At 33.9% G+C, this 24,981-nt stretch overlaps 5 protein-coding genes across 5 annotated transcripts; 3 read left to right on the top strand and 2 right to left on the bottom strand.

Annotated features, from left to right (window-relative positions):
• On the top strand, positions 6,550 to 10,727 carry LOC109328672 (endoplasmic reticulum-Golgi intermediate compartment protein 3). Its single transcript, XM_019562243.1, has 11 exons — positions 6,550 to 6,701; positions 6,839 to 6,946; positions 7,037 to 7,119; positions 7,384 to 7,527; positions 7,633 to 7,717; positions 8,155 to 8,276; positions 8,376 to 8,459; positions 8,923 to 9,069; positions 9,605 to 9,713; positions 9,806 to 9,925; positions 10,440 to 10,727. Exons 2-11 carry the CDS (start codon positions 6,859 to 6,861, stop codon positions 10,514 to 10,516), a joined length of 1,059 nt encoding a protein of 352 aa, XP_019417788.1. The 5' UTR covers positions 6,550 to 6,701; positions 6,839 to 6,858; the 3' UTR covers positions 10,517 to 10,727.
• LOC109327694 (choline-phosphate cytidylyltransferase 2-like) lies at positions 11,604 to 13,560 on the bottom strand (the record flags this gene model as incomplete). The annotated part of the gene is made up of 5 exons (XM_019560859.1): positions 11,604 to 12,088; positions 12,189 to 12,299; positions 12,720 to 12,800; positions 12,890 to 13,298; positions 13,397 to 13,560. Coding segments are annotated over 5 exons (981 nt in total), but the record flags the coding sequence as incomplete, so codon positions are not given.
• Positions 14,253 to 16,372, top strand: LOC109327518 (N-alpha-acetyltransferase 50). The gene is made up of 4 exons (XM_019560691.1): positions 14,253 to 14,331; positions 14,714 to 14,868; positions 15,545 to 15,670; positions 15,889 to 16,372. The coding sequence occupies exons 2-4, from the start codon at positions 14,715 to 14,717 to the stop codon at positions 16,104 to 16,106; spliced, it is 498 nt and encodes a 165-aa protein (XP_019416236.1). The 5' UTR covers positions 14,253 to 14,331; position 14,714; the 3' UTR covers positions 16,107 to 16,372.
• On the top strand, positions 17,374 to 19,082 carry LOC109328051 (photosystem I chlorophyll a/b-binding protein 3-1, chloroplastic-like). The gene is made up of 3 exons (XM_019561299.1): positions 17,374 to 17,608; positions 17,707 to 17,768; positions 18,265 to 19,082. The coding sequence occupies exons 1-3, from the start codon at positions 17,456 to 17,458 to the stop codon at positions 18,878 to 18,880; spliced, it is 831 nt and encodes a 276-aa protein (XP_019416844.1). The 5' UTR covers positions 17,374 to 17,455; the 3' UTR covers positions 18,881 to 19,082.
• LOC109328047 (phenylalanine ammonia-lyase class 3-like) lies at positions 19,193 to 21,022 on the bottom strand (the record flags this gene model as incomplete). The annotated part of the gene is given in 1 exon segment (XM_019561296.1): positions 19,193 to 21,022. A coding segment is annotated over 1 exon segment (1,744 nt), but the record flags the coding sequence as incomplete, so codon positions are not given.

The following is a 24,981-nucleotide window of genomic DNA, read 5'->3' as shown; positions in this document are numbered from 1 at the left end:
TCTTTTTACTCCTTTTGAATTTTTCTTTACTTTTTTGAATTGTAAAGAGATTGAGAATTGTTTTTCTTTTGAACTTTTTGTTACACAACCAACCACTCCCCCCAACTTAATTTTTCCATCGACCTTCTTTTTGAAAAATGCTATCTATTTACTTAAGAAAGGTATAGGGGATTTCATTTTTGTTATTCCACATTAGGCTCAAGGGTTGTGTTTGAAAAAATAATATTTATTTTTAAGGCTTAAAGCAGTTGACAAAGGATGTTCCTATTTTTGGTTTGTCATTTTTGGTCAAGTGGCTCATTCTAATTGTAAGAACTTGCCTTGATCATTTCCTATTAATTTTGTGCAATCTAGTAATGAAAGATTCAAACAAAATTAATTGTGCAAAGCCAACAAGTATCGCGCAATAAACTTACATAATAAGGTGTTTGACTAACACTCCCTCACATGGTTGGTTTTTGTACAACTCTTTGTTTTTCAAAAAAATTCACAAGTTCATGATAAATGATTTCACAAAAAGTGTGTATTTTATCAAAGTTATGACATTATGAATTTTTCACACAAAAATTCACATTTTTATCTCATGTTTCTGATCAAAAATTGTTATTTCACATTGTTAGTGATCTTGTTAAAAAAATATTGATCAAGCCAAGTTTGTGTTATTTAGCACGTTTAGTTTCAAAAATTTCACTTTTTAAATAAATATGTCAAAAAGAGACTAAAGTAAACACACTAAAAAATATTTAAAGAAAATAAACACACTAAAAAGCAAAGAAACACACACTAAAATTTTTGCTGCACACATGAAGTTGTTCACTAAGCAGTCTAGTGTGGACATTCAGCACCACCCAGCTGACCTGGCACCATCTTGGCTCAGTCAGGCACAAGCTAAATACGATCAGACTCAAGCATGGTACAAGTCAACCTGTTGAAGCAGGCAGCTCAGCGTGCACCTTGGGACCGCCTAGTTGGAACCACACACCTAGCCATAGCAGGACAAGCTACTCAAGCATGCAGCTCAGTGTGGCCACCTAAGCAGTCAGGCGGGCTGGACCCAACAAGGGGTCAACTTGACTTAGCCACCAAGCAACTTTTACATCATGCATGACCTCACTTGCAAGGCCCGTGAGCACTTTTCAGAGTAGCCCATAATAGCCTGGTCAAGTAGCTCACAACTGCCTTTGGTGAGTCAACACCAAGCAACTGACTATGTTGCTCGGTCATGGACCAAACCCGTGCTGGAGGGTTTGGTCCGCCTGGCGTGGGCAAGCAGGTGAGCCAGGCGATGACCTGATTGCCTATAAATAAGGCCCTCATTCCATCCATTTGAAATATACTTCATACAACACTTCAATACACATTCTTCTTCTTCACTTCTTCTCTCTAGAAATTCTGGTCACAATTCTAAGCTTGTTCTAGGTAATTTCTTGTAATTTTTACTTAAAATTCAAGAGGTGAAAGAAGATGGCAAATGTGGTACAAAAACATAATTTTGTAATCTCATTTGGATCCAAAAGCATCTCATCCTTGGATAGATGGCTTATGCTCCTACACATTGATTTGGACTATGGTGTAATTTTATTTCATCTCTTCATTTGTATCATCGTTTGAATTCAATACATTCAAGTTATTACTTTTGCTTAAGTTTTGATTCTTTATGACGTTCTTAATACGGTTTTAGCTTGATCACCTAAAACTTGATTTAAAGATCCTAAAATGCTTCTTCTTAAAGTGTTGACAAGTGAACTAAAAAGTATAACCTACACCTTAGTTCACTTTCCACATCAAGTATTTAATTTAAGCAACTTATGTTTAAGGCTAAATGATGTTAATGGAGCCTGAAGTAGGGTGTGACAACCTACTCCGACGAGTGGCACTTAACTATTATTTAGTGTATTACATAAGGTTTGAAAATCATCTTATCATACTAGGAAACTATATGAAGGATTTAAAAATGATGTGTGGAATTAACCAAAAGTCTAACACATAACTTGTTAATGTTTTTCCAAACCATTTGAGTCTAGAAATAATTCCATATTTCAAACCAATTTTCTCCTCAAGAATTTGTGAATATTAGTTTATGTTTCCTTGTTACTTTTTATTCAACATCACACAAAAATCACCAAAAAGTGTTTAATCATTATTTTTGCTATAATATGTCTATATGATTTTCTTCTATTAATGTAATTCCCTTTGGTTCGATATAACCATATACTGTACTAAAATTGAATCTTGAAATAGATGCTAATATAAAATAGTAAAGTGTTAACTTATAAATTTTATTTGTTGACAAAGAAAGAAACCCCTGAATCAAAGTGCAATTTAATTCATAAATTGCATCTTTGAGAAAAGGAAAAATACACAGTCATAATGAGTGATCTAACTACTAACTTTTATTTTCAGTCATTTACCTTTCCACAACTAACATTTATTTCCTGTCATTTAAATTCTGTAACTAACCATTTATTGCTTTATTTATTTATTCTTTACCAACCTTCCATAAGGAAGTAGTTCGGTTAATAAAGGAAAATGGAAATAAATATCACTCATTATCACTTGTGTTAATTTCCTAAATTAATACCAGTAAACCGACGTTGGAATTCATTCCAACAAAGCCGAGATGGTATGAAGTTGTTAATTATTCAATAAAGCTAAGTTTTTTATCAAATGGAATATTCTTGAAACCATTATACCAGCGTTGAAATTTATTCAAACAAAATCTAGATGGCGAGCAAAAATAAACTAGTAACAAAATAAATAAATCAGAAACTTGCCTCAAAAAAAAGCATTGAATAATAAAAACCTTTCAACAACAATTTCTCAAGGATCACTAAGGTCTTCCTTAGGTTGTAATGAAGCTTGACTATCATAGAAATTTGGTTTTTCAAGATATTTAGAGATACTTTTCAAGTTAAAAGAGAGAAAATTAATTTTTCTTTTACGTACACACTCCTTTCAACTTTTTCACCATACTTCTTTTTCTTCTTTTTCTTCCTTTCCTCATTCTTTTACTTGTCCATTTTTTGTAACTTTTCTTGATTTTTCTCAATCTATTTTTACTCCTTTTGAATTTTTCTTTACTTTTTTGAATTGTAAAGAGAATGAGAAATTTTTCTTTTGAACTTTTTGTTACACAACCAACCACTCCCCCAACTTACTTTTTCCATTGACATTATTTTTGAAAAATGCTCTCTTTTTAATTAAGAAAAGTATAGGAGATTTCATTTTTTTCATATTAGGGTCAAGGGTTGTGTTTGAAAAAATAATATTTCTTTTTAAGGCTCAAAAGGGTTGACAAAGGATAATCCTATTTTTGATTGGTCATATTTGGTCAAGTGGCTCATTCTAATTTAAAGAACTTCCCTTGATCATTTCGTATTAATTTTGTGCAATCAAGTAATAAAAGATGCAAACAAAAGCAATTGTGCCAAGCCAACAAGTATCTCACATAGTTATGTGTTTGGCTTACACTCCCTCGCATGGTTTGTTTATGTACAACTCTTTGATTTTTAAACAAATTAACAACTTCATGATAAATGATTTTCCAAAAAAGTTGCACTTTATCAAAGTTATGACATTATGAATTTTTCACAAAAAATTCAGATTTTCATCTCATGTTGTTGATCAAAGCTTGTTATTTCACAAAGTTAGTGATCTTGTTAAAAATATTGTTTAAGCCAAGTTTGTGTTATTTACCACGTTTAGTTTCAAAATTTTCACTTTTTAAATAAATTTTTCAAAAAGAGACTAAAGTAAACACACTAATATTTTATACACACTCCCCCCAACTTAAGTGCTTGACTTGAACGCAAGTCATTTTGAAAAATATTTTAAGATAGTTTGTGTAACATTTTGAAAGAATGAAAATTTAAATTAAAAACTAACCAAAAAATTTATGAAATGATTCTGTTTGTTTTTTGGATTTGTTTTCTTGTAAATCATTAGAACTTGCAATTTCTTTGTCCTTTGAGTTAGTCTAACAATTTACATGAGTTTTTCAATGTCTATAAACATTATGTTCATGAATAAAATTTGATTGACAGAAATTTCAATGAAACAACATGCTATTTTCATGAAAATGATGTTTAGAAAAATATTTCAAACATGTTTCAAGTCCAATTGGTAAATGGAAATACAAATAGAATTTTATGGAATTCCAAACAATGAGATATCAATTTAAACAGCCACAAATATATCCATTCAGATGTTCATGAAATTATTTTGTTAAATGATAAACCAAACAACAACTTAGTAAACCAAATAACACACTTTTAGGAGTTCTCAAGTTTGGAAAAATTAATTTTTTTGGCACAATTTTATCAAGCACGCTCTTAGTTGTAAAAAATTATTTCTCAACATAAAAATCATCAACTAAAGCATGTTTATGGAGATATTGGTTAAAGTATTACAAAAGAAAGTATGTTCATGAAAAGTGCATGGTGAATACTTAACCTTTAAGGATGAAAGTAGCTTCCTTTTTGGATTTTCGATGAATTAGTTTTCTTCCTTCTTTGAAAAGTCAAGCCACTAATCTTTTCTCATTCATATCCCTTTTATATTGTTCTTTTGAAAAATCAGAAAATGGGTACCTCCTCATCACCTAAAAATTGTATAACGACAACAAAAGGTTTCTCAACTAGTGGGTTTTCATGAGTTTCTCAATGTCTAAAATCATTATGTTCATGAATAAAATTTGATTGACAGAAATTCCCATCAAACAACATGCTTTTTTCATGAAAATGTTGCTTAGAAAATAATTTAAAACATGTTTCAAGTCCAATTGATAAATGGAAATCCTAATATATTTTATGCAATTCCAAACATAAAGATATCAATTCAAACAAGAACAAATGAATCCATTCAGAAGTTCATGAATTTATTTTGTTAAATGTTAAACCAAACAACAACTTAGTAAACCAAATAACACACTTTTAGGAGTTCTCAAGTTTGGAAAAATTAATAAAATTAAGTAGATTTAGACTAGCATAGGTGATGTGTCTAATGGTGGTGGAGTGAGAGGATTTGTTGAGTGATTTAGGGGATTTTGTGTAAGATGATATATACTTTTGCTTGTTTAACAAACAAGCTTCTTACATGAAAGTGATGTGACCTTTTCGATGACACATTCTCGATTAAACCATTCCCGAGTATTGTCGGCTAATACTTGGTCGGATAATAAAAATCTCCCGATTTCGGTTTACATTTAGAACTTCGAAACATGGAATTCGGAGTGAGAAATAATTAGAAATGTGTTCTGGACAAACTTTGTTTCTATCTTGACTTGAAATAATATTTCGAAGCCAATGGCGTAATCGGACTTCGATTCTGAGCTACGGGTCTTAAAAACACGTTATTGGGCCGAATTCGAGCGAATTTGGGCCCAACAGCAGCTCAAAAACTTTCTGTAACAGAAAATTACGAATATTTACCATAAAATAGGAAATCACAAAACAAGACTAACACTCAACTAAGGTTTAGTCTAATTAAATATCGATTAATTTCTAAAATAAATCGTTGTTAAAATAAATAATTAATAAAACATACACAGAAAATTCACGGTGTTACATATAATATCATTTGCAAGGGAGAAGATTGAAAGTAATTGTAATTTTTATTTTATATTATTACTTGTTTGGTACCAACAAAATTATTTTCCAAATGAAAATAAAGCAAACATAATTTGAATCTCAAACTCTATTATTTTTAAAAATAATATTAGGTTATTAGTAATTGTATACACTGTAGGTTTTAGTAAAGTATAGTTAATAATCATGATATTATATAAATAGTTATATTGGAAAATCAAATTGATATTTTTTAAACGACCAATTTTTTATTATTTCTCAAACTAATTTTGGAAACTTAACAATATGTTGTTCATAATATTAAAAAAATAAGTTATATTAGAGTATGGTTGAAAATTATTTGACTGAAAATAAAGTTGAGCTTTATAAAAATAATAAATTAATAAAAAAATTTAATTAATTCTCAACGTATTGATTGAAATCTAAAGTCATTTTCAACGAATGGAAATTTGAAGACGCCGTACATGCTAAATAAACGTTTAAAATAAATAATTTTGGAGTCCCAAAATATAACTTTTATGGTTCCTTGGTGTATACAATTATCAATGAGGAAAATGGAAATTAATCAAATGATGATTTGGACTTCAAACACTATAATTTTAAATCGAAGTGGTGCAGATAAATAGTACATTATTAGCTATAGTATATAAAATATGTGATGATATAGTAGATTTGATACTTCTGAAGATATTACATAAATAGTAGTATTTGAAAATAAAATTGATATTTGTTAAACAAAAACAACAAAAAACTTATTTCTTCATAAAACTACTTTTTGGAACTTATAATCATTTTCACAAAAGTTTAAATTTCCAAACGAAAAAAAACCAAAAGAATTTGAATATCCACTTCTCTGTAATTTTATTTCGAAGAGGTAAAGAATAATAATACATTATCTGTAATAATAAAAACATAAGTTATATAATAATAGAGTGAATAATAAAAAAGCTGTGTAAACCGATAGTGTAGCCCATTGGTCTGGGCCAGGTCCAGTCCCTAACTTGTTAAATTAAAGTATAGAAAAGAAAGAAGAGAGAGAGAGAGAGAGGGAGGGAGCGGTGTTGAATTGAAAGGGAAAATTAGGGTGTTTCTTCCATCCAACCATCTGGTAGTGAGGTATGTATGTGCTTTGATTTTTGATTCAAATTTGTATGATTATTGATGATTATGATTGTTGATGATTATGATTATTGTTGTTGATGATTATGATTATTATTGTTGATGATTATGATTGTTGATGATTATGTGAATAGCAAAGGAGAAGAAAGAAGGGATGGGGGTGAAACAAGTGATTAAGAACCTGGATGCTTTCCCCCGCGCAGAAGATCACTTGTTACAGAAAACTCAATCTGGCGCTCTTGGTTTCTTCATTCACTCTTTTTAATTATTCTTCTTCTTTTACTTTAATAATTCCATACATCTCATATCTTTTATATTTCTATTTGCTTCAGTCTCTGTGATTGGTATAATCATAATGACCACATTGTTTATCCATGAGCTCTCTTTTTATCTTACAATTCACACTGTCCATCAGGTATTATTATTATTATTATTATTATTATTATTATTATTATTATTATTATTATTATTATTATTATTATTATTATTATTATTATTATTATTATTATTATTATTATTATTATTATTATTATTATTATTATTATTATTATTATTATTATTATTATTATTATTATTATTATTATTATTATTATTATTATTATTATTCAATTCAATTCAATTCATTCTTGTTATTCAATAGTTATTAATGATCCATCCATCCATGCATCATACTTTTCAGATGTCAGTGGACTTAACACGTGGAGAGACTCTTCCTATTCACATCAACATGACTTTTCCTTCTTTACCTTGTAATGTTTTGAGTGTCGATGCCATTGATATGTCAGGCAAACATGAGGTTGATCTCGACACTAACATTTGGAAGGTAAGTCTTAATTCACCACCCTATTATTATTATTATTATTATTTATACATCTAATATCTAATACATATATATTTATATATAAATTGATCTTTCTATGTGCTGCAGCTTCGCCTCAACAGTCATGGTCATATAATTGGCACTGAATATATATCTGACCTTGTTGAAAAAGAACATTCTGCTCATAAGCATGGTAATATCTCCTGCCATTATGCTTGAATTTTCATTATCCAAACCTTCGCAGATGCAACTCACTACCTTTTCCGATACTTGCCTCTCAAGTTTTTCTCTAATGCTTTTGCTGATATATATTATATTTTCTTGTATGCCCACTCATCCAACATAACGTTCTAATCTCTGCCACACTTATCTTATGCTCTTGTTGGTACTTCACTGCCCAGTTTTCAGTACCATAAAGCATCACCTTTTATGGCAGTGTAGTAAAAATTACCTTTTACATTGATATGTTTAACTTGAGAAAATTATGACCTTTCCTTATTGTAGATAAACTTGGAACTGTTTTAAAATTGCACTGTGCCTCAAAATAACTTTAAAGCTTGCAATTCCTCTTATACTTCTGTTCTTCCAAATTTATCTTGCCACTTATAGCCTTGTAACAACTGTGACCAGATGATGGTAAAGATCACCATGAGGATTCAGAACAGAAGGTTCATTTACAAACTTTTGATGAGTCTACGGAAAATATGATCAAGAAGGTTAAGGAAGCATTAACTAATGGGGAAGGATGCCGGGTATAAATTATAAATTTATTATATCATCACTAATATTTTGTGATCTACTTTTTTTTCAAACCTAAAATACTACTGGTTTTTGGTTCTATTATCTTGTAGGTTTATGGCGTTTTAAACGTTCAAAGGGTTGCTGGAAATTTCCATATTTCAGTTCATGGACTTAATATATATGTTGCTCAGATGGTAAGCTTTTAGTAGTGTATTCCTGTCTAAAATTTGCTCACAAAGATTCTCATTTGAAATGTCTGTTTGTTATATATCAAAATCAGGTTCACCTTATGGTGGCTGTTTGAATTCTTCTATAATTGTAAAATTGGAGTTTGCATGAACTACTTTTTATCCCTTTTGTTCCTAAAAATGATAGTCAGTTAAAGTGAAGGATTTCAGCCCTAATAGTTTGGTTTGTAGTGATTATAGGATTGCAACAAAAGTTTTTGGTTTTAGGTTTTAGGTTGAGGGAGATCCCTTTTGATACCATTTCTGAAAATCAACATGCTTTTCTCTATTTCGGAACTCTGGGGTTATTTCTGGGTCTAAAGATTAACTTGTCATTTGTCAAACCATGAATAAATGGTTCTATATATATATCACACATACATATATATTAGAATGAGTTGCCTAATTCTGTCTGGTGGATTTTCTGCAGATTTTTGGAGGATCGAATAACGTGAATGTCAGCCATGTTATCCATGATTTGTCATTTGGCCCCAAATATCCAGGACTTCACAATCCACTTGATGAAACAACAAGGACTTTACATGATACTAGTGGAACATTTAAATATTATATTAAGGTTTGATTTTTGGGCTCTCTTGAATAGTCTTTTAATCTGATCTAGCTAAAAGTACAATTGTCATGTTTCCTCCTTGCTCTCCTCTCTAATAGTTTACAATGCCAATTTACTTTTTTAATCTTTTCCCGCTGTCTGAGGACAGCATAGCCTTACCCCTGCAAGTGAAGGGCCTCTTCCAGGATTTGAACCTATGACCTCTAGGTGGCAAACAACCTTACCGTTGTGCTAAGGGCCTATGGCTCTCCCTCTTCCCTAATATAGTTAGATCCTATTGATTATTTATAATGTAGATCTGCGAAGCCAGAAGTTGTAATTCATATATCAACTTTTCATTAGTCAGTTTTCTGCCATTTAGTTATTTTCTTGTTAGTGAAAATTGAACCTCCTTTTGCCAAAATTTCCCTTTGCTAAAACATTCCAAAAAAACTGAAGTTACTAGTGCAGGTAGTGTTCATAAAGTCGACCAATTTAGTGATGGTATTCTAGTGATTTTTCTATGTTAAGTAAGCATCATAATATTCTCCTTTTTGTTCAGGTTGTTCCCACTGAATATAGATACATCTCAAAAGAAGTTTTACCAACTAATCAGTTCTCAGTTACGGAATATTATTCACCCTTGAATGAGTTTGATCGGATATGGCCAGGTTGATTTTATATTACCCTTGAATGTTTGAAGTTGGCTTTGTTCTTTGAGTCCAGTTTTGCATATCATTTCTTATTTGTTTGATGTCTGCAGCTGTCTACTTTTTGTATGATCTGTCACCTATTACTGTCACAATCAAAGAAGAGCGACGTAGTTTTCTTCATTTTATTACTCGGCTTTGTGCAGTGCTGGGCGGAACCTTTGCTTTAACAGGTTTATGTCTCATGATCTCATCCACTATTTATGTACTATTTGTGTTCCATATGCTTTAACAGGTTTTCTTCATTTTAATACCGTATTTGCCATGCCAAAAGCTAATGAGATACTCTGGAAAAACAAAATAGAAATGGCTGAGAATTTAAAATATGGTTATTTTCTTGTATTTCGTTATTTGTACATCAAGGTATCTTACATTGTGTGCATTTATCTCACATGATTTATAATTTTTTATTGTACACACATTCCAAATATTTGTCAGTACCTATTGATAATTTGATGTACATGAAACATTATCCCTTTCTTTTGTATGAAATTGTTAGAGTGGTCCTTCAAAATATTTGTCAGTACCTAATTGATAATTTGAGTGGTATGGCATTTTCATTGAGAATTCAAGCTACATACATACATATGGCATAAAATTCAATTAGTTGTTTTTTTTCTTCTTCTGGAATCTTTATGAATTAAAAAATTTCTGCTGCTGCTTATTTTCTGTCATTTTCCTCAACAGGGATGCTGGACCGTTGGATGTACAGATTTGTGGAAGCTTTGACTAAGCCCAACAAGTCTAGAAGTGGACTACACTAGATATGGAAGCTATTACAGTTTCCAGAAACTCCCCTGCATCTGCACGATATGGAACTTAATGTCTCCTACCATTTAAAAGATGGTGGCATAGTTGAAATTTAAGAATTATTTTTCAACTCATTTTCAGATTCGTGTTTATATTAATTCCTTGTATTTTGTGGCATTAATGGCTAGCGTTTCATAATCTGTTTTCTTTCTTTTGGAACGTGCACGTTTTGACATTACATGGAAGTATAATTAGGGTTGAGGGATCCATCACCTATCCTACAATTTGTTACTCGGCTAAAAAAATATGGGATATGTTATTTTATAGATTATAATTATCATCTGGGTATATATTTATCACATTTTTTAACATACTGAATGTGAACAAATCGCCGGACAGTTCTCATAGTTTTAACAGGAAGTGATTATCCAGAATTTCTGTTTTATGTGATTAATCACAGCAGAACCTCCACATTCACTAAGTTTTATACTATTCTTCTCATCTACTTACATCATATTCCATTTAATGACTGTTATTTAAGCATAGCCTAAGGAAAGTTTATGAATTTTCGATTGTAATTTGTGAACCCTCAACCCTGTCATGTATTCCCATTCAAGCCCTGAAGTTGATTATTAGATCTCTGAAATTTATGTATCATTGCTTACGGTGGTGTTATTATTTCAGACACTCAAAACCTCACTCAACTTGAAACATTAATAACATAAATGACCGAGGTAGGTGGAAGACACTTCGACGGGTATCAGAACTCAAGTCCACCACCGATCGAGATGATTAGAATTCTGATAAACCGCCGTGTAACTATCATGTTCCCTGATTATTAATTTATTATTAGCTTCTAAGCTACTTTGATCGGGGTCAAATAGTCAACGCATATAATCTCTACACAATTCTAACAACCTGACTCTCATAGATTACAGTTTTCAAGAGAATGATGAAGTAAGTTATCCCTTGAATTTTGGAATTGGTGGTGTTTGTTTAAAGTATGTTTGTAAGTTTCATTTTTCAAGGGAAGGGGAGCATGCCTGAGTGAAAAGAGAAGATATATATAAAGCTCAAAATTATATAAGTAAAAAGATTCTACCATCCAAAATTAAGTTAGTGACTACTAATCACAAACACAAATTCAGGTAATATTTTCTAGCTTAAATTTCTTCATACCAAGCCTATGCACAAATAACAATTTCATGTATGCCAACACTCCCCACATGCAGAATTTTGACCACACCAGCAAAATGAAAGTTCCCTTGTGCAACTCCAAAGCATGTTCCATTATCCATGTTAATGCATATAATATTACAGAAGTCTCATGCACACTCTACCAAGAACCCAACAACTCCTCTGAAGTATTTCTACCTTTTGTTCTCATTTTCCCCATTATTCTGGGGATTAAGCTCATCATCATCATAATATTCTTCAAAATATTCTTCATCAATATCATCCTCCTCATCATAATAATACTCTTCATCATCATCCTTATTATCATTGCCATTTTCTATAAGAAATGTGCCATCACCTGAATGCTGACCTCTTAACCTCTCTTGAATTCGATCCCTGATAGCTGTTCCCTGATATACGTTCAAGTGGTAACAAATCGAAAAAAATGGAAAGTTGAGTAAGTAGTGTATACATGAATCAAAAGAGTTACACAGTTTGTTAGTAGCTTACCATCTTATGGCAACCTTCTTCAAACATTTCCAGAAATCCAGCAACCCAGCGATCAGCATTTTCCACCCACTCATTACGGCTCATAGCCGCAGTCTTTGCAACAATTTGGATCTAGATGAAGATCAAATAATATTAGAGTTAATAATCAATATAATATAACAGCTTCTAGCCACCCAGATCTACATTTAACAAAGGCATTAATCTTAGAAAGCAGCTTCCTAATATTGCATTTCAAAAGTAGTCTTAAAAAAAGTGTTGAAGGAGAACCAAAGAGGGTGAATTCTCTGTTTTTTTACAAGACAAACTGCAGTCAAGCCACTCTCTAGCTATCATCAGATCTATAGTTGAAAATAAAGAATCATAGGGAAGCAAACAATAATTGCATGATTAGTTTAATGGCAATAAATCACAGGCATATTACACTTGCTACAAATGAAACTGATCTATGATGGCGAAATGCAAAGGTTTTGTAAATAAAAGCATAGACAGGTTCAGAGAAATAAGTAAAGTAAGTATGAGATAGATACATACCTTTTCACCAACCTTTTCTTGTTGCTCCTTTACTTTCTCCTGTAACGTTTTCAACCTTCTATTCACCCGGAGTCGCTTTTCCTGTTTAGTGAGAAGCACAAGTTGGTGAATTAAATATAAATATATAGGAATGAGGAAGAATGATGTGAATTGAGAATGAAAGAGCATGCCTTGACATAGCTAACACCAAGATCTTTTCTAGAGTAACCTCGATCCAAATTGCGGAGGACATATTGGTTATAATCTTTGACAATCCTCATTATAATGTCAGATGTAGAAATTCCATCAGTTCGTTGAGTTTCCTTAAACCTACCAACAGCTTTGACAAATTCATAAACATCATTGGCAGCACCACTTGTATCAGCATAAGGAAGAGAGTCATGAGCAACATAATCAATAGTATGTTTATCAAGAAATTGTTGATCAACAACCCAAGGTGCATCAGGAATAACTTCATCAACCCATTTGCAGTGACGAAGGGATTCATAACGTTCAGATTCAGTCATAACGGTTTTGCCTTTGTATTTGTGGGTGGTTTCATCATTACAGCATCCAACCAGCAAGTAAGTATTAGGAAATCTACATATATGTATAAATATAAACATTCATTGGTTGATGCATAAATAGAATAGAATAGAATAGAATAGAAGAGAATAAGGAGAATGAATGAATAGTACGATTTTTTGGCTTGTTCAAGAGAACCAGCGTGACCGAAGTGGAAGAGATCGTAGATGCCATCGGCGTAAACACGAACAGGAGGGTCCAACGTAGGAGACTTCATCTTCGATTTCGAATCAATCAATCGCTTCTTTTTTATCTCAACCCTTTTATTATTATTAATTAATAATAAATTATTTTATATGTCGTCCTACTCCTCCACTACACTATTAGTACACTCTCATTAATTACAGTGTGCGTCCCCACATGCATTAACCTAAGCTATTCCCCTACCATACCACCCCATTAACCCATGCTTAACGGAATAAAAATATTTTATTTTCTGGATTTTTGTTCTTTTAAGTTGTTCCTAGTGAAGAGAAAGTAAGGAGAGAGTTGTGGAAAAAAAAATGTTGTGAGATTCAAATAAAAAAACTAATGTTTGTTATAAAGTTAAGAGAATGCAGTATCTTCTGGTATAAGGATAAGTTATCTTCTACTGATAGTGAAATCATGACATGTGTCATGTTTAATCATTTTCTATAAAAATATTTTTAAAAACAAACAAAATAACACATGTCATATTTTTATAGGCTAGAGAATATAACATTATTTTTTAAATAGTTTAATAAATTATAAAATAATATATAAGATTACTTAAAAAATAAAAATGTTGTTATAGGATTTGCTGCTTTTCAATATTGTTATAATCAACTTGAGTAATAATACATTTTACATTATCTATCCACATTAATTATTAGTGTTGTTGAATTTGTAAATAGCAAAGGAATTAGTTTTTATTTTGGTTATAAGATAATAATGTTTAAATAAATAAAATAAAAGATGTAAAAAGAAGCAAACCCTAATAATACGATTTCCCTTTCCCCTTCATCTATCTCTATTGCCCCTGTGTGTCTTGGATCTGTGGTTCACCACTTTCCCATCATTCACCAAGGTAAGTGGTAACCCTCCTTTTTCTGTTTATTTTTTTATCTATTCACTTACCCTACTTATTTTGACGCACTCAACGTGCTTGATCAAAAACCTCACTGCTAAATCATTTTTCCATTCTCATTGAAGAAAACAATCCTGCATTTTCATTTCATTTTGTTCATTCATAGGAACTCTTTCAATATATTTGTTCATTTCATTTTGTGCATCTTGCCAATGTATTTGTGTATTTGTGGCTGGTTACTATTATCCAGGGTGATGTAGTAGGATGAGTAGTTGAAAGCCATACTCCCTCATCACTTTTATCTAGTTGTGAATTGGATTCTAAACTCTCTTTTTTATGGTACCAATTTTATAATTCAATCACGCTCTTCCTTTCTGTATAGCATGGGAGTTGGCCGTGAAGTCTCAATCTCACTTGATGGAGTGAGGGACAAGAACATCATGCAGCTCAAGAAGCTCAATATTGCTCTTTTCCCTGTTCGCTACAATGACAAATACTATGCTGATGCACTGGCTTCAGGCGAATTCACTAAGCTAGGTTCAACTACTTCTTCTCACTTCAATTTATTTTATATCCATTCTCATTGGTTTTCCCATTTTAGCATCTTATCACTGTTGCTGTTTCATTCATCATCATTTCTGCCTTTTTTATAATTATATTTATTTTCTGGTGGCGTCTGCATTATTGAAAATGGTATGTTAGTGCTTTGTGTTGAACTCTACCTGGAAGCCATTTGAAATAAATAAATGAAATAATAAATGTATCATTTTGTTCTTTTGGTTGTTGTTGTAATAACTAGACTGCTCAAGTGCTTAGTTTGAGTCCTTCATAGCAAAATAATATATCCAATTGAATTTCATTTGCACTTGATCTAAATTTTCTGCGCAAATCAGAATTGCTACCTTTGCTGTATTAATTCACTTTTTTTTTATATTTCCTTTCTGTATTGAATAAATATGAAATTATTTCAAATTGTTAAGCATACCTCCTCCATTTCCTTAACTAGAGGGTAAAAACTTCCTCTAGTTGCAAAATTTTTGACAATGAAATGTGAACACACATTGGATAGTTCTCCCAAAGAGCTTCTTTAGAATATATGTTTATGGTCTGGAGAGCATCTTTGAACTGGTCTAACACCTTCATTAATGCTAAACATAAAACATTGAAATAAAATAGTAACCTGAAGTTTGATTATCATGCCTTTATCTTCCAGCTTACTACAGTGACATATGTGTTGGTGCAATTGCGTGCCGGCTTGAGAAGACGGAAAGTGGAGGGCAAGTTCGGGTTTACATCATGACTTTAGGTGTTTTAGCACCTTACCGGGGACTTGGTATTGGTAAGAAAGAAAATAAATATCTCGCCCTCTAGATTTTTAAAACTTGGTTAGTTGATCATTGTAGTAGTTATGGCTCGTCTAGGGTTTAAGGTTTATGACTTTTCTGTGTGCATAAAGTACCATCATAAGGTTCTAGCTTCACACGGTTGTTTCAAATTTTGTCACCTTTCTAAATTTTATCCACAACCTATGTGATTATTAATGTTTGGTTGATGCAGGAACAAAGCTTTTGAATCATGTTATTGATCTTTGTTCAAAGCAGAATATTTCAGAGGTTTACTTGCATGTTCAGACAAACAATGAAGATGCCATAAGCTTTTATAAGAAATATGGATTTGAAATCACAGAAACAATCAAGAACTACTATACGAACATCACACCACCAGACTGTTATGTTCTCACGAGGTATACGGCTCCAAGCCCAACAAAGAAATAAGATTACGGTTCCAGTAATTTTTTGGAGAAGTCATCAGAGAATGTTGCGTTATTTAATGGGTTTTGCCATGGATGTATTATACCTATGTTTGTCATTCCAGTGATAGATTTTGAACAGTAAAGTTAGCACAAAAAAAGAAGCATTTGTTGATCTTTTGTTAAAGGCACCATCGATGATATTTCATCATCTTACCCCTGCCCTATCTTTATCATTTCCATCAAAATACTACTAAATTTTGAATTTAATAGAAGAGTACTTAGGTTGCATTTGATTCCCAAAAAAATAAGGGACAACAAAAGAAGTATACTGGCTTTGATTTTTATATTGACTGGAGCACTGTACAAATACCGCGTTCGGGTCAACACAGAAGTCAGTTTTTCCCTTGAAAAAGATTATCTAAAATGTAGTTGAGAATAAAGTAAATATTACGAAATCACATAATTCAATGGTAAACTCAATTTACTTTGAATCGTACCTTGTATTAGAACTCAATCTAGTCTTTCATCCCGATTTTAGCCTTATAATATGATGATTCGAGGCCAACAAGCAGTTTGGCTATGCAAATATAGTAATGGCGTTTTGTTTTTGGGATTTTGGATTGAATATTAATTTGAGAAGTTTAATTCTCTAAAGTATATACGTAATTTTGAACAAAACATGCCCGAACCTAAGAAATTTACTAAAACAATATTATCTGATTGGTTACATGCACCTCCACCAGATGTCTTAATAATTTGCATAAGGAGAAACAGATTTATTCACTAATAGTATAATGGTTTTTTATATTTTTACTGTAATATTCTTTTTATTCATATTTTTATTATTATTGACTTATCTATAAATATAAATAAGTAATAGAAAATGAATGATGATGATATATTCAACTTATATAAATTTGTATATTGCATATATATTATATTAGTATAAATTATAATTTTGAGATTTCTGTATACACACATCTTGACATTTGATAATTAATATGGGGCACTCGGATGCTTGTTTTATGAGGTTTTTTGAGACAAGAATTAAGGAATTGATGTAGACATAGAAGAGAGACTAAACATTATCCATAGCAGATTGTTGGGGAAGAAAATAAAATCCCTTATCCGACTCATCATAGTACGTGTATAGTCTTGGTTGGAGAAGTAGATCCTAATCTCATCCTCACCGAATTGTGCTACTCATGCATTCATTCTCCACCTTAAGTTCTATGTTTCAAGTATCTGGGGCCACCAATTGTGTCTTACCTTACTTCTTATTTCTTAACCCCTTCCTTCCTTCCTTTAGAAATAAGATCAAAACAAAACTCACTCTCTTTTGGCACACCACTAATAAGAAGAGTGAAAAACATGTCTACACAAGCTCTGGTCTCCTCTTCATCTCTTACCTTCTCATCAGAGGCTCTCAAGCAGAGTCTTGGAGCTAGATCACTCCAATCTCCAATTGGGTTCTCCAAAAAATCTTCCTTTTTGGTTAAGGCAGCTTCCTCTCCCCCTGTCAAGGTACCTCTCCCTCTCTTTATATATATATCAAAACGGGAATTGTGTTTTTTGATCTATTGCATATATTGAAAGCGCTTTCTCTTTCTTTTGGTGTTCAGCAAGAAGCAAATAGACCCTTGTGGTTTGCATCAAAGCAGAGTCTTTCTTACCTGGATGGCAGGTATACTTCATCCTGGTTAAATAAGTTGTTTGAGTTGAATGTTTGTGAAGCTAAGAACATATTAATATAATGAATACTGCTATACACACTTGCATGCATTACTTTTCATTTGCACGGTTCGACTATAGCCAGTTAAGCCAAATCGCACATACGTGAAGTGATGTGCACTAAACACTATTATAATATGTTAAGATATCATTTTATTAGATAGAATCTAACATGTTATCAATTGTTTTGATTAGCTAATTACTCTAGGATTGGGTTTATAATTCGGTACATTATTACGTGATTCTGTATCAGTCCGATAAGTATAACAACCTTTTGCACCTTTGAACACACCAGAAATGCATTCGGTTTACATTTTCATTATCTTCATGCCTCTATTCTTAACATAATATAACAGTGTGTTCTTCAGCACTCAGCATGTAGCAATGCAACTTAGTTGAATAAGTTTAAAGGTGCTGGAATTAACTTTATGTGGTGGTATCATTTGCAGCCTACCTGGTGACTTTGGATTTGACCCTCTGGGACTGTCAGACCCTGAAGGAACAGGAGGGTTCATTGAGCCAAGATGGCTAGCATATGGTGAGGTTATCAACGGCCGTTACGCAATGTTGGGTGCAGTCGGTGCTATAGCACCTGAGATCCTTGGCAAGGCTGGTCTGATTCCTGAGGAAACAGCACTACCATGGTTCAAAACTGGTGTGTTCCCACCGGCCGGAACATACGACTACTGGGCAGACCCTTACACACTCTTTGTGTTTGAGCTGGCACTCATGGGATTCGCGGAGCACAGGAGATTTCAAGATTGGTACAACCCTGGCTCTATGGGTAAACAGTACTTTTTGGGATTAGAGAAAGGTTTCGTAGGTTCTGGTAACCCTGCTTATCCTGGAGGACCTTTCTTCAACCCCCTTGGTTTTGGTAAGGATGAGAAGTCCTTGAAGGACTTGAAGCTGAAGGAAGTTAAGAATGGGAGGTTGGCTATGTTGGCAATTTTGGGTTATTTTATTCAAGGTCCTGTGACAGGAGTTGGGCCATACCAAAACCTTCTTGATCATCTGGCTGACCCTGTCAACAATAATGTCTTGACCAGTCTCAAGTTCCATTGAGTAATGTATTATATATGTCACTTACTCTTTCCTCTCTTGGTTGTTGTTTGCAAAGTTCAACCTCCCTCCTTTTGTATCTCTCTATTGACTCTTGAGACTAAAGCATCATCATGTGGACATTTTATTACTCTTTGGTGTAGCATTTTAAGAAATTAATAACATGTTAATTAATGAACTGGAAATATTGGTATACCCACCCTAATCATATTTGGCATTTTAGTATTAAATCACATTCATGGAAAGGAAAGCACAGAAACATAGATAGTTCAACAACACTTTTATTTGGGATTCCAGAATAAAAATAAAAAAACATACAAAATATAGAGATTCCTCATTTATTTCTTTTGGTTGTAATAACAAACTTGTAGTTACAGTGGAAGTGAAAGAAACACATAATATTATAGAATGGGAACTCCATTCCATTCTCTGAGGCATTCCAGAATAGGGTCAATAATCTTTGCTTGACATATTGCAGAAAATACTTTTTCAAATTCCTGATCTGGTGAGACAGTCTTTTCTCCAGTTAGCAACCCTGATCCTAATTCCTCCCTCACAAACTTATATAGTGGATATGACCTACATTCCTTAATTCTGTTTGGAATTGCTGGATTGCCATTCTCATAATCCACTCTTGCACTTTCAATTTCCTTCGCCAAGAGAGACTTTATTTCATCCTCAAAATCTCTAATCTTCTCAAAAATTAACAAGCTCACATTCTTCTCATTAATGGCACTGATGTGTGCTTGCTCATAAAGTACTTGCTTTAGTTTTGGCATCAATGGGTAAGCAACATTGAAAGGATCATCAATGTAGGAGAATACATATTCTCTATCAACCACTTGGAGCAATTCTTTCTCACAAAACCGAAATGGGTTGATTTCTTCATTGTCTTCTGTGGTTAATGTCTTCTTGGCAACTCTGCTTACAGTATTCTTGACTGTGTTCTTAAATATTTCCTCCAAATGCCTCAAGTCAATAGCTTGGCAGAGTGCAACCAAATAAGTAGAGGACATGAGCTTCAATATCTCAACCGCTTCAGCAGTTTTCCAAGCAGAAATTAAACCCAAAGAGTTCACGTCTTGGTTGTGCTGCTCAGCACTTTGCACGTGACTTGTTACCGGATTTGCTAGATATTGAAGTTCAGAACAATAAGCAGCCATGGCAACTTCAGATGCCTTAAAACCATAATCCAAACTTGGATTTCTACCAGCAGAGAGGTTTGATGGCAACCCATTGTTATACAAGTCATTCACCAGCTCAGTGAATTGGGCAAATATGATTTTGCCAATTGAAGCAATAGCTAACCGTGTGTTATCCATTGAAACTCCAATTGGGGTGCCTTGGAAATTTCCCCCATTCAAGGCCTTATTCCCAGTCACATCAATCAAAGGATTGTCATTCACCGAGTTTATCTCCCTTTCAATTGATTTTGTTGAATACCTTATGACCTCAATCTGCGGGCCAAGCCACTGAGGAGAAGTTTGAAGAGCATAGCGATCCTTTCTAGGCTTCTGCAATGGATCTGGTTGTTGCAATTTTGCTTTTCTGATATAAGAGCTTCCATCTAAAATGTGTTCCATAATAGCTGCAGCTTCAATTTGACCAGGATGGTACTTAAGCTTGTGTATCAGGTGGTGCGTAAATTCTGGGTTCCCCTGCATAACTTCTGCAAAAACTGCTGATAGCACTTCTGACAATAAAGCTAATATGTTTGCCTCAAAAAGGACCATAGAAGCTACACCGGACCCAACAGCGGTTCCATTTACGAGGGCAAGACCTTCTTTGGGCTGCAACTCAAAAAACCCTGCATGCAGACCTGCTAAATGGAATGCTTCGTCGGCATTGAGGGTCTCTCCAGATGGTCCAACAGCTTTGGAGTTTTGCCTACCTATTAGCAATGCAGCAATGTAGGAGAGTGGGATTAGATCACCAGAAGCAGTAATTGTACCACGTAATGGCAAGATGGGGGTCACATTGTGGTTGAGGAGTTTGGTGATTGCTTCTAAGATTTCAAATCTTATGCCTGAGTACCCTTGAAGAAGGGTATTAACCCTCACCAGCATTGCTGCTCTGGTTGCTGACCGAGGCATTGTATGAGAGAATAAATCAGTTGCGTTGCCAAATATTGCACAGTTCAAAAACCTAAGAAAAAGTGGCAAGTAAATGAATCCAAGGATTTAAATGTTGGAATTTCTGACAATTTATGGGTCACAAATATAATTCTATAATTGTGTTATGGCCATTATGTAATTAGCCAAAATATAAAATGATCTTAAGTAATTAATTTGGTGGCTAAGGGCATATGTGTCATGAAATAATAATAAGTGTAGATACCTTCAGGCAATTTCTGATTTGATGAAGGGACTGAATCAGAATTATTGCAACTAAAGTAGTAACCACTACGGGGTTACTTTTATGGGTTATGGTCCCCATTTGTAGAGCAACAGGTTTTCAGGTGTTAAGGTTAAGGAGAATAAGGTAGGATGAGAATAGTGTTATCCAGGATAGGATAACACTATCCACCCAACCATAAGGCTCATTAGGTATAAGGATGAGGTTTCTCCTCATAACCAAGAGCTAAGGCATTCTCTCCCTAAGGAACACTTTTCAGAAACTAAGGTATTCTCTCATTCCCCTCTAGAGAGAACTAAAGGAAAACCGTAAGGCGCTCTATCATCTGGAAGATCATCGCACCCTCATACCTTCGAGATCCCGGAAATGTCTCAACAAGGTATGTTCTTCTTCTTCACCATGAACTCATTTGGGGTTTCTTCGGTCTGGACCATGGATGTTCCATTTGGGTGTATGTATGGGCATACACATTTGGTTGTGGGAACAAAGCCATGGTCATAAGGACTTCCGCATTCACTCTATGGATTTCGGATGGAGAAGGAATTTCTCCAACAAGTGGTATCAGAGCCACCCCAAATTGATTTATGGATGAAATTAGGTTTTCATGTTCTTTCCCAAATCTGGTTTGATTTAGGGTTTTGGTGTTTTGTTTCTGTTATGAATCGATTATGAAGATACTTATGCTTTTCAATGTGAAATAAAACAATTTGAAATGATTGAATGTTGTTCTCTGCTGTTTGTTGTTGAAAATTTTGGTTATTTTTCGAAGAATCGCGATGCAGAAATCGCATTTTTCATGTTCTGCTGCAGTGCTCTCGCTCAAGCGAGAGGAAACAGAGGCAAATCGCCTTAAATAGGGCTCAAGCGAGATTTTGCTCGCCCGAGCGAGAGAAAATTTTTTATTTTTTATTTTTATTTATATTATTTTTGGGATTTCAGTATCTTTGTGTATTGGTTTAATTGTTGTTTGGTTGTCCATTAAGGTTGTCTGTTATTTCAAGTGAGCCAAATGAAGTGAAATGTCGCCAAAGTGACCTCTTTCATGGATATAACTCATGAGGAATAATGGATGGAAGTGTGTATGGTCATTCATGCGGGTATTAGCTGGCCCAAAGGAAAGTTAATATTTGGCCGAATACCATATACACCTGTGATGATAAACATGTCATAATTCTAAAGTTTTATACGTGTGACTGATGAATCAATCCAAAGAGGGATTCGTCAGTTGACATGTCTTATTATGAATGTTTGATCATTACAACAAGAGTATCACTTGCAGTTGATATCACTGTCCAAAGACTTGATATTGATGGTGCACTAGGTATCTTGATTTGGACATACCATTGTTTTGAGCACAATGATAATTTTGGGTTGTGAGCATATTTTAATATTTTGTCTTTTGTTTCAATCAGCTACATCAATTGCTTCTATATCTGCAAATTTGAATTCGGTTCCGGTCCTTAATGGTGAAAATTTTAAGGATTGGAAAGAGAACATGGAAATTGTTCTTGGCTGCATGGATCTGGACTATGCACTAAGGGTAGAGCAACCTCCTTCTCCTTTGGAATCTAGTTCCTCTGAAGAGAGGAAGGATTATGAGAAGTGGGATCGCTCTAATCGCATGAGTCTGATGATCATTAAGCGTGGCATTCCAGAAGTCTTTAGGGGTACTATCTCGGATGAGATAAATAGTGCCAAAGATTTCCTTGCTGAGATTGAAAAGCGCTTTGCAAAGAGCGATAAGGCGGAAACAAGTACTCTGTTACAGAACTTGATTTCCATGAGGTATCAAGGCAAGGGAAACATAAGGGAATACATTATGGGAATGTCCAACATCGTTTCAAAACTTAAGGCCCTTAAGCTTGACATGTCGGAAGACTTGCTCATTCATTTGGTCTTACTGTCTCTTCCTGCACAATTCAGTCAGTTTAAGATTTCTTATAACTGTCAAAGGGAGAAATGGACTCTTAATGAGCTCATTTCATTTTGTGTGCAAGAAGAGGAAAGATTGAAGCGAGAGAGGACTGAAAGTGCCCATTATGTTACTACCTCTAAAGACAAGGGCAAAAGGAAAATCACTTCAGAGCCCAAGAATGAAGCTGCTAAGGGTTCAGTGCAAAAGAAACAGAAGCAGGATGATGTCTGTTTCTTTTGCAAAGCAACTGGACATCAAAAGAAGAAATGTGTAAAGTATCACGCCTGGCGTGCTAAGAAAGGTACATTTCTTGCTTTGGTTTGTTCTGAGGTCAATTTAACTTCAGTACCTGGAAACACCTGGTGGTTAGACTCCGGTTCAACTTCTAACATCAGTGTTTCAATGCAGGGTTGCCTGAGCTACCGAAAGCCTAATCATGTTGAAAGATACATATATGTTGGCGATGGGAAATCGGTAGAAGTGGAAGCTATAGGGCATTTTAGGTTGTTATTATGTACTGGTTTCTATTTGGATTTGAAAGACACTTTTGTTGTACCGTCTTTTAGACGGAATTTGATTTCTGTTTCATATTTGGACAAATTTGGTTATTGTTGTTCATTTGGAAACAATTCGGTTCAATTGTCTTTAAATTCAAATGTTATTGGAACTGGTTCACTTATGTTGAATGACAACCTTTATATGCTGAATATCATAACTGATTATAGCGAAACCCTGAATGTGGAATCACGTGGTACTAAGCGTAAGATTGAAAATAATAATTCAGGTGCATTATGGCACAAGCGCCTAGGTCACATTTCTCAAAAGAGAATTGAGCGTCTTGTGTCAGATGGGATTTTGGATTCCATTGACTTCACAAACCTTAATGTTTGTGTTAAATGCATAAAAGGAAAACAAACCAAACAATCGAAATATGGTGCATATAGAGCTTCGGACGTCTTAGAATTGATACATACGGATATCTGTGGGCCATTCCCTACGGCTTCCTGGAATGGTCAACGATATTTCATATCATTCATAGACGATTATTCTCGTTATGCATACATTTTTCTAATTCATGAAAAGTCCCAATCGGTGGACGTGTTCAAAACTTTTAAGGCTGAGGTTGAAAATCAACTCGGCAAAAGGATTAAGTGCGTCAGATCTGACCGTGGTGGTGAATACTACGGTAGATATGACGGTTCAGGTGAACAACGTCTAGGGCCTTTTGCCAAATACCTAGAGGAATGTGGTATAGTCCCACAGTACACCATGCCAGGATCGCCTAGCATGAATGGTGTGTCTGAAAGACGAAACCGGACTCTTAAGGACATGGTAAGGAGTATGATTTGTCACTCTACCTTACCAGAGTCACTCTGGGGAGAGGCACTTAAGACAGCAGCTTATATTCTTAATAGGGTACCAACTAAGGCAACTGCTAAAACACCTTATGAGCATTGGACTGGGCGAAAGCCAAGTCTAAAGCATTTTCATGTGTGGGGATGTCCAGCTGAGGCAAGGCCTTATAGGCCTTATGAGAAGAAATTGGACTCCCGTATAGTAAGCAGTTACTTTATTGGTTAATATGAAAAATCAAGGGGCTATAAATTTTATGATCCAAGTATGAAATCCATATTTGAGACGGGTACAGCCACGTTCTTTGAGGATATTGAGTTTGAGGGGGAAGATAAGGTTAGAAACTTTGTCTTAGAGGAAGAATCTGTATCTATTCCAGATGCGATTCATATGGTTGCTTTTGAAAAAGCAAATTTGGAACCTCCTCGGGACATAGTTGATGAAATCTTCCCTGCTCAAGGTGAGTTAGTAATTCATGAAG

The sequence above is a fragment of the Lupinus angustifolius genome, chromosome LG15 (assembly GCF_001865875.1).
Source record: "Lupinus angustifolius cultivar Tanjil chromosome LG15, LupAngTanjil_v1.0, whole genome shotgun sequence".
NCBI lineage: Eukaryota > Viridiplantae > Streptophyta > Magnoliopsida > Fabales > Fabaceae > Lupinus > Lupinus angustifolius.
Note: the sequence above shows the minus strand (reverse complement) of the source record. Positions and strands in the feature narration are given on the sequence as shown.

Coding starts and splice junctions, on each gene's coding strand:
- LOC109328672 (XM_019562243.1), top strand. CDS start 6,859: ATGGGGGTGAAACAAGTGATTAAGAACCTGGATGCTTTCCCCCGCGCA. Junction 7,528..7,632: donor TCGACACTAACATTTGGAAG/GTAAGTCTTAAT, acceptor TATGTGCTGCAG/CTTCGCCTCAACAGTCATGG. Junction 9,070..9,604: donor CATTTAAATATTATATTAAG/GTTTGATTTTTG, acceptor CTTTTTGTTCAG/GTTGTTCCCACTGAATATAG.
- LOC109327518 (XM_019560691.1), top strand. CDS start 14,715: ATGGGAGTTGGCCGTGAAGTCTCAATCTCACTTGATGGAGTGAGGGAC. Junction 14,869..15,544: donor AGGCGAATTCACTAAGCTAG/GTTCAACTACTT, acceptor TTTATCTTCCAG/CTTACTACAGTGACATATGT. Junction 15,671..15,888: donor TTACCGGGGACTTGGTATTG/GTAAGAAAGAAA, acceptor TGGTTGATGCAG/GAACAAAGCTTTTGAATCAT.
- LOC109328051 (XM_019561299.1), top strand. CDS start 17,456: ATGTCTACACAAGCTCTGGTCTCCTCTTCATCTCTTACCTTCTCATCA. Junction 17,609..17,706: donor CTTCCTCTCCCCCTGTCAAG/GTACCTCTCCCT, acceptor TTTGGTGTTCAG/CAAGAAGCAAATAGACCCTT. Junction 17,769..18,264: donor CTTTCTTACCTGGATGGCAG/GTATACTTCATC, acceptor TATCATTTGCAG/CCTACCTGGTGACTTTGGAT.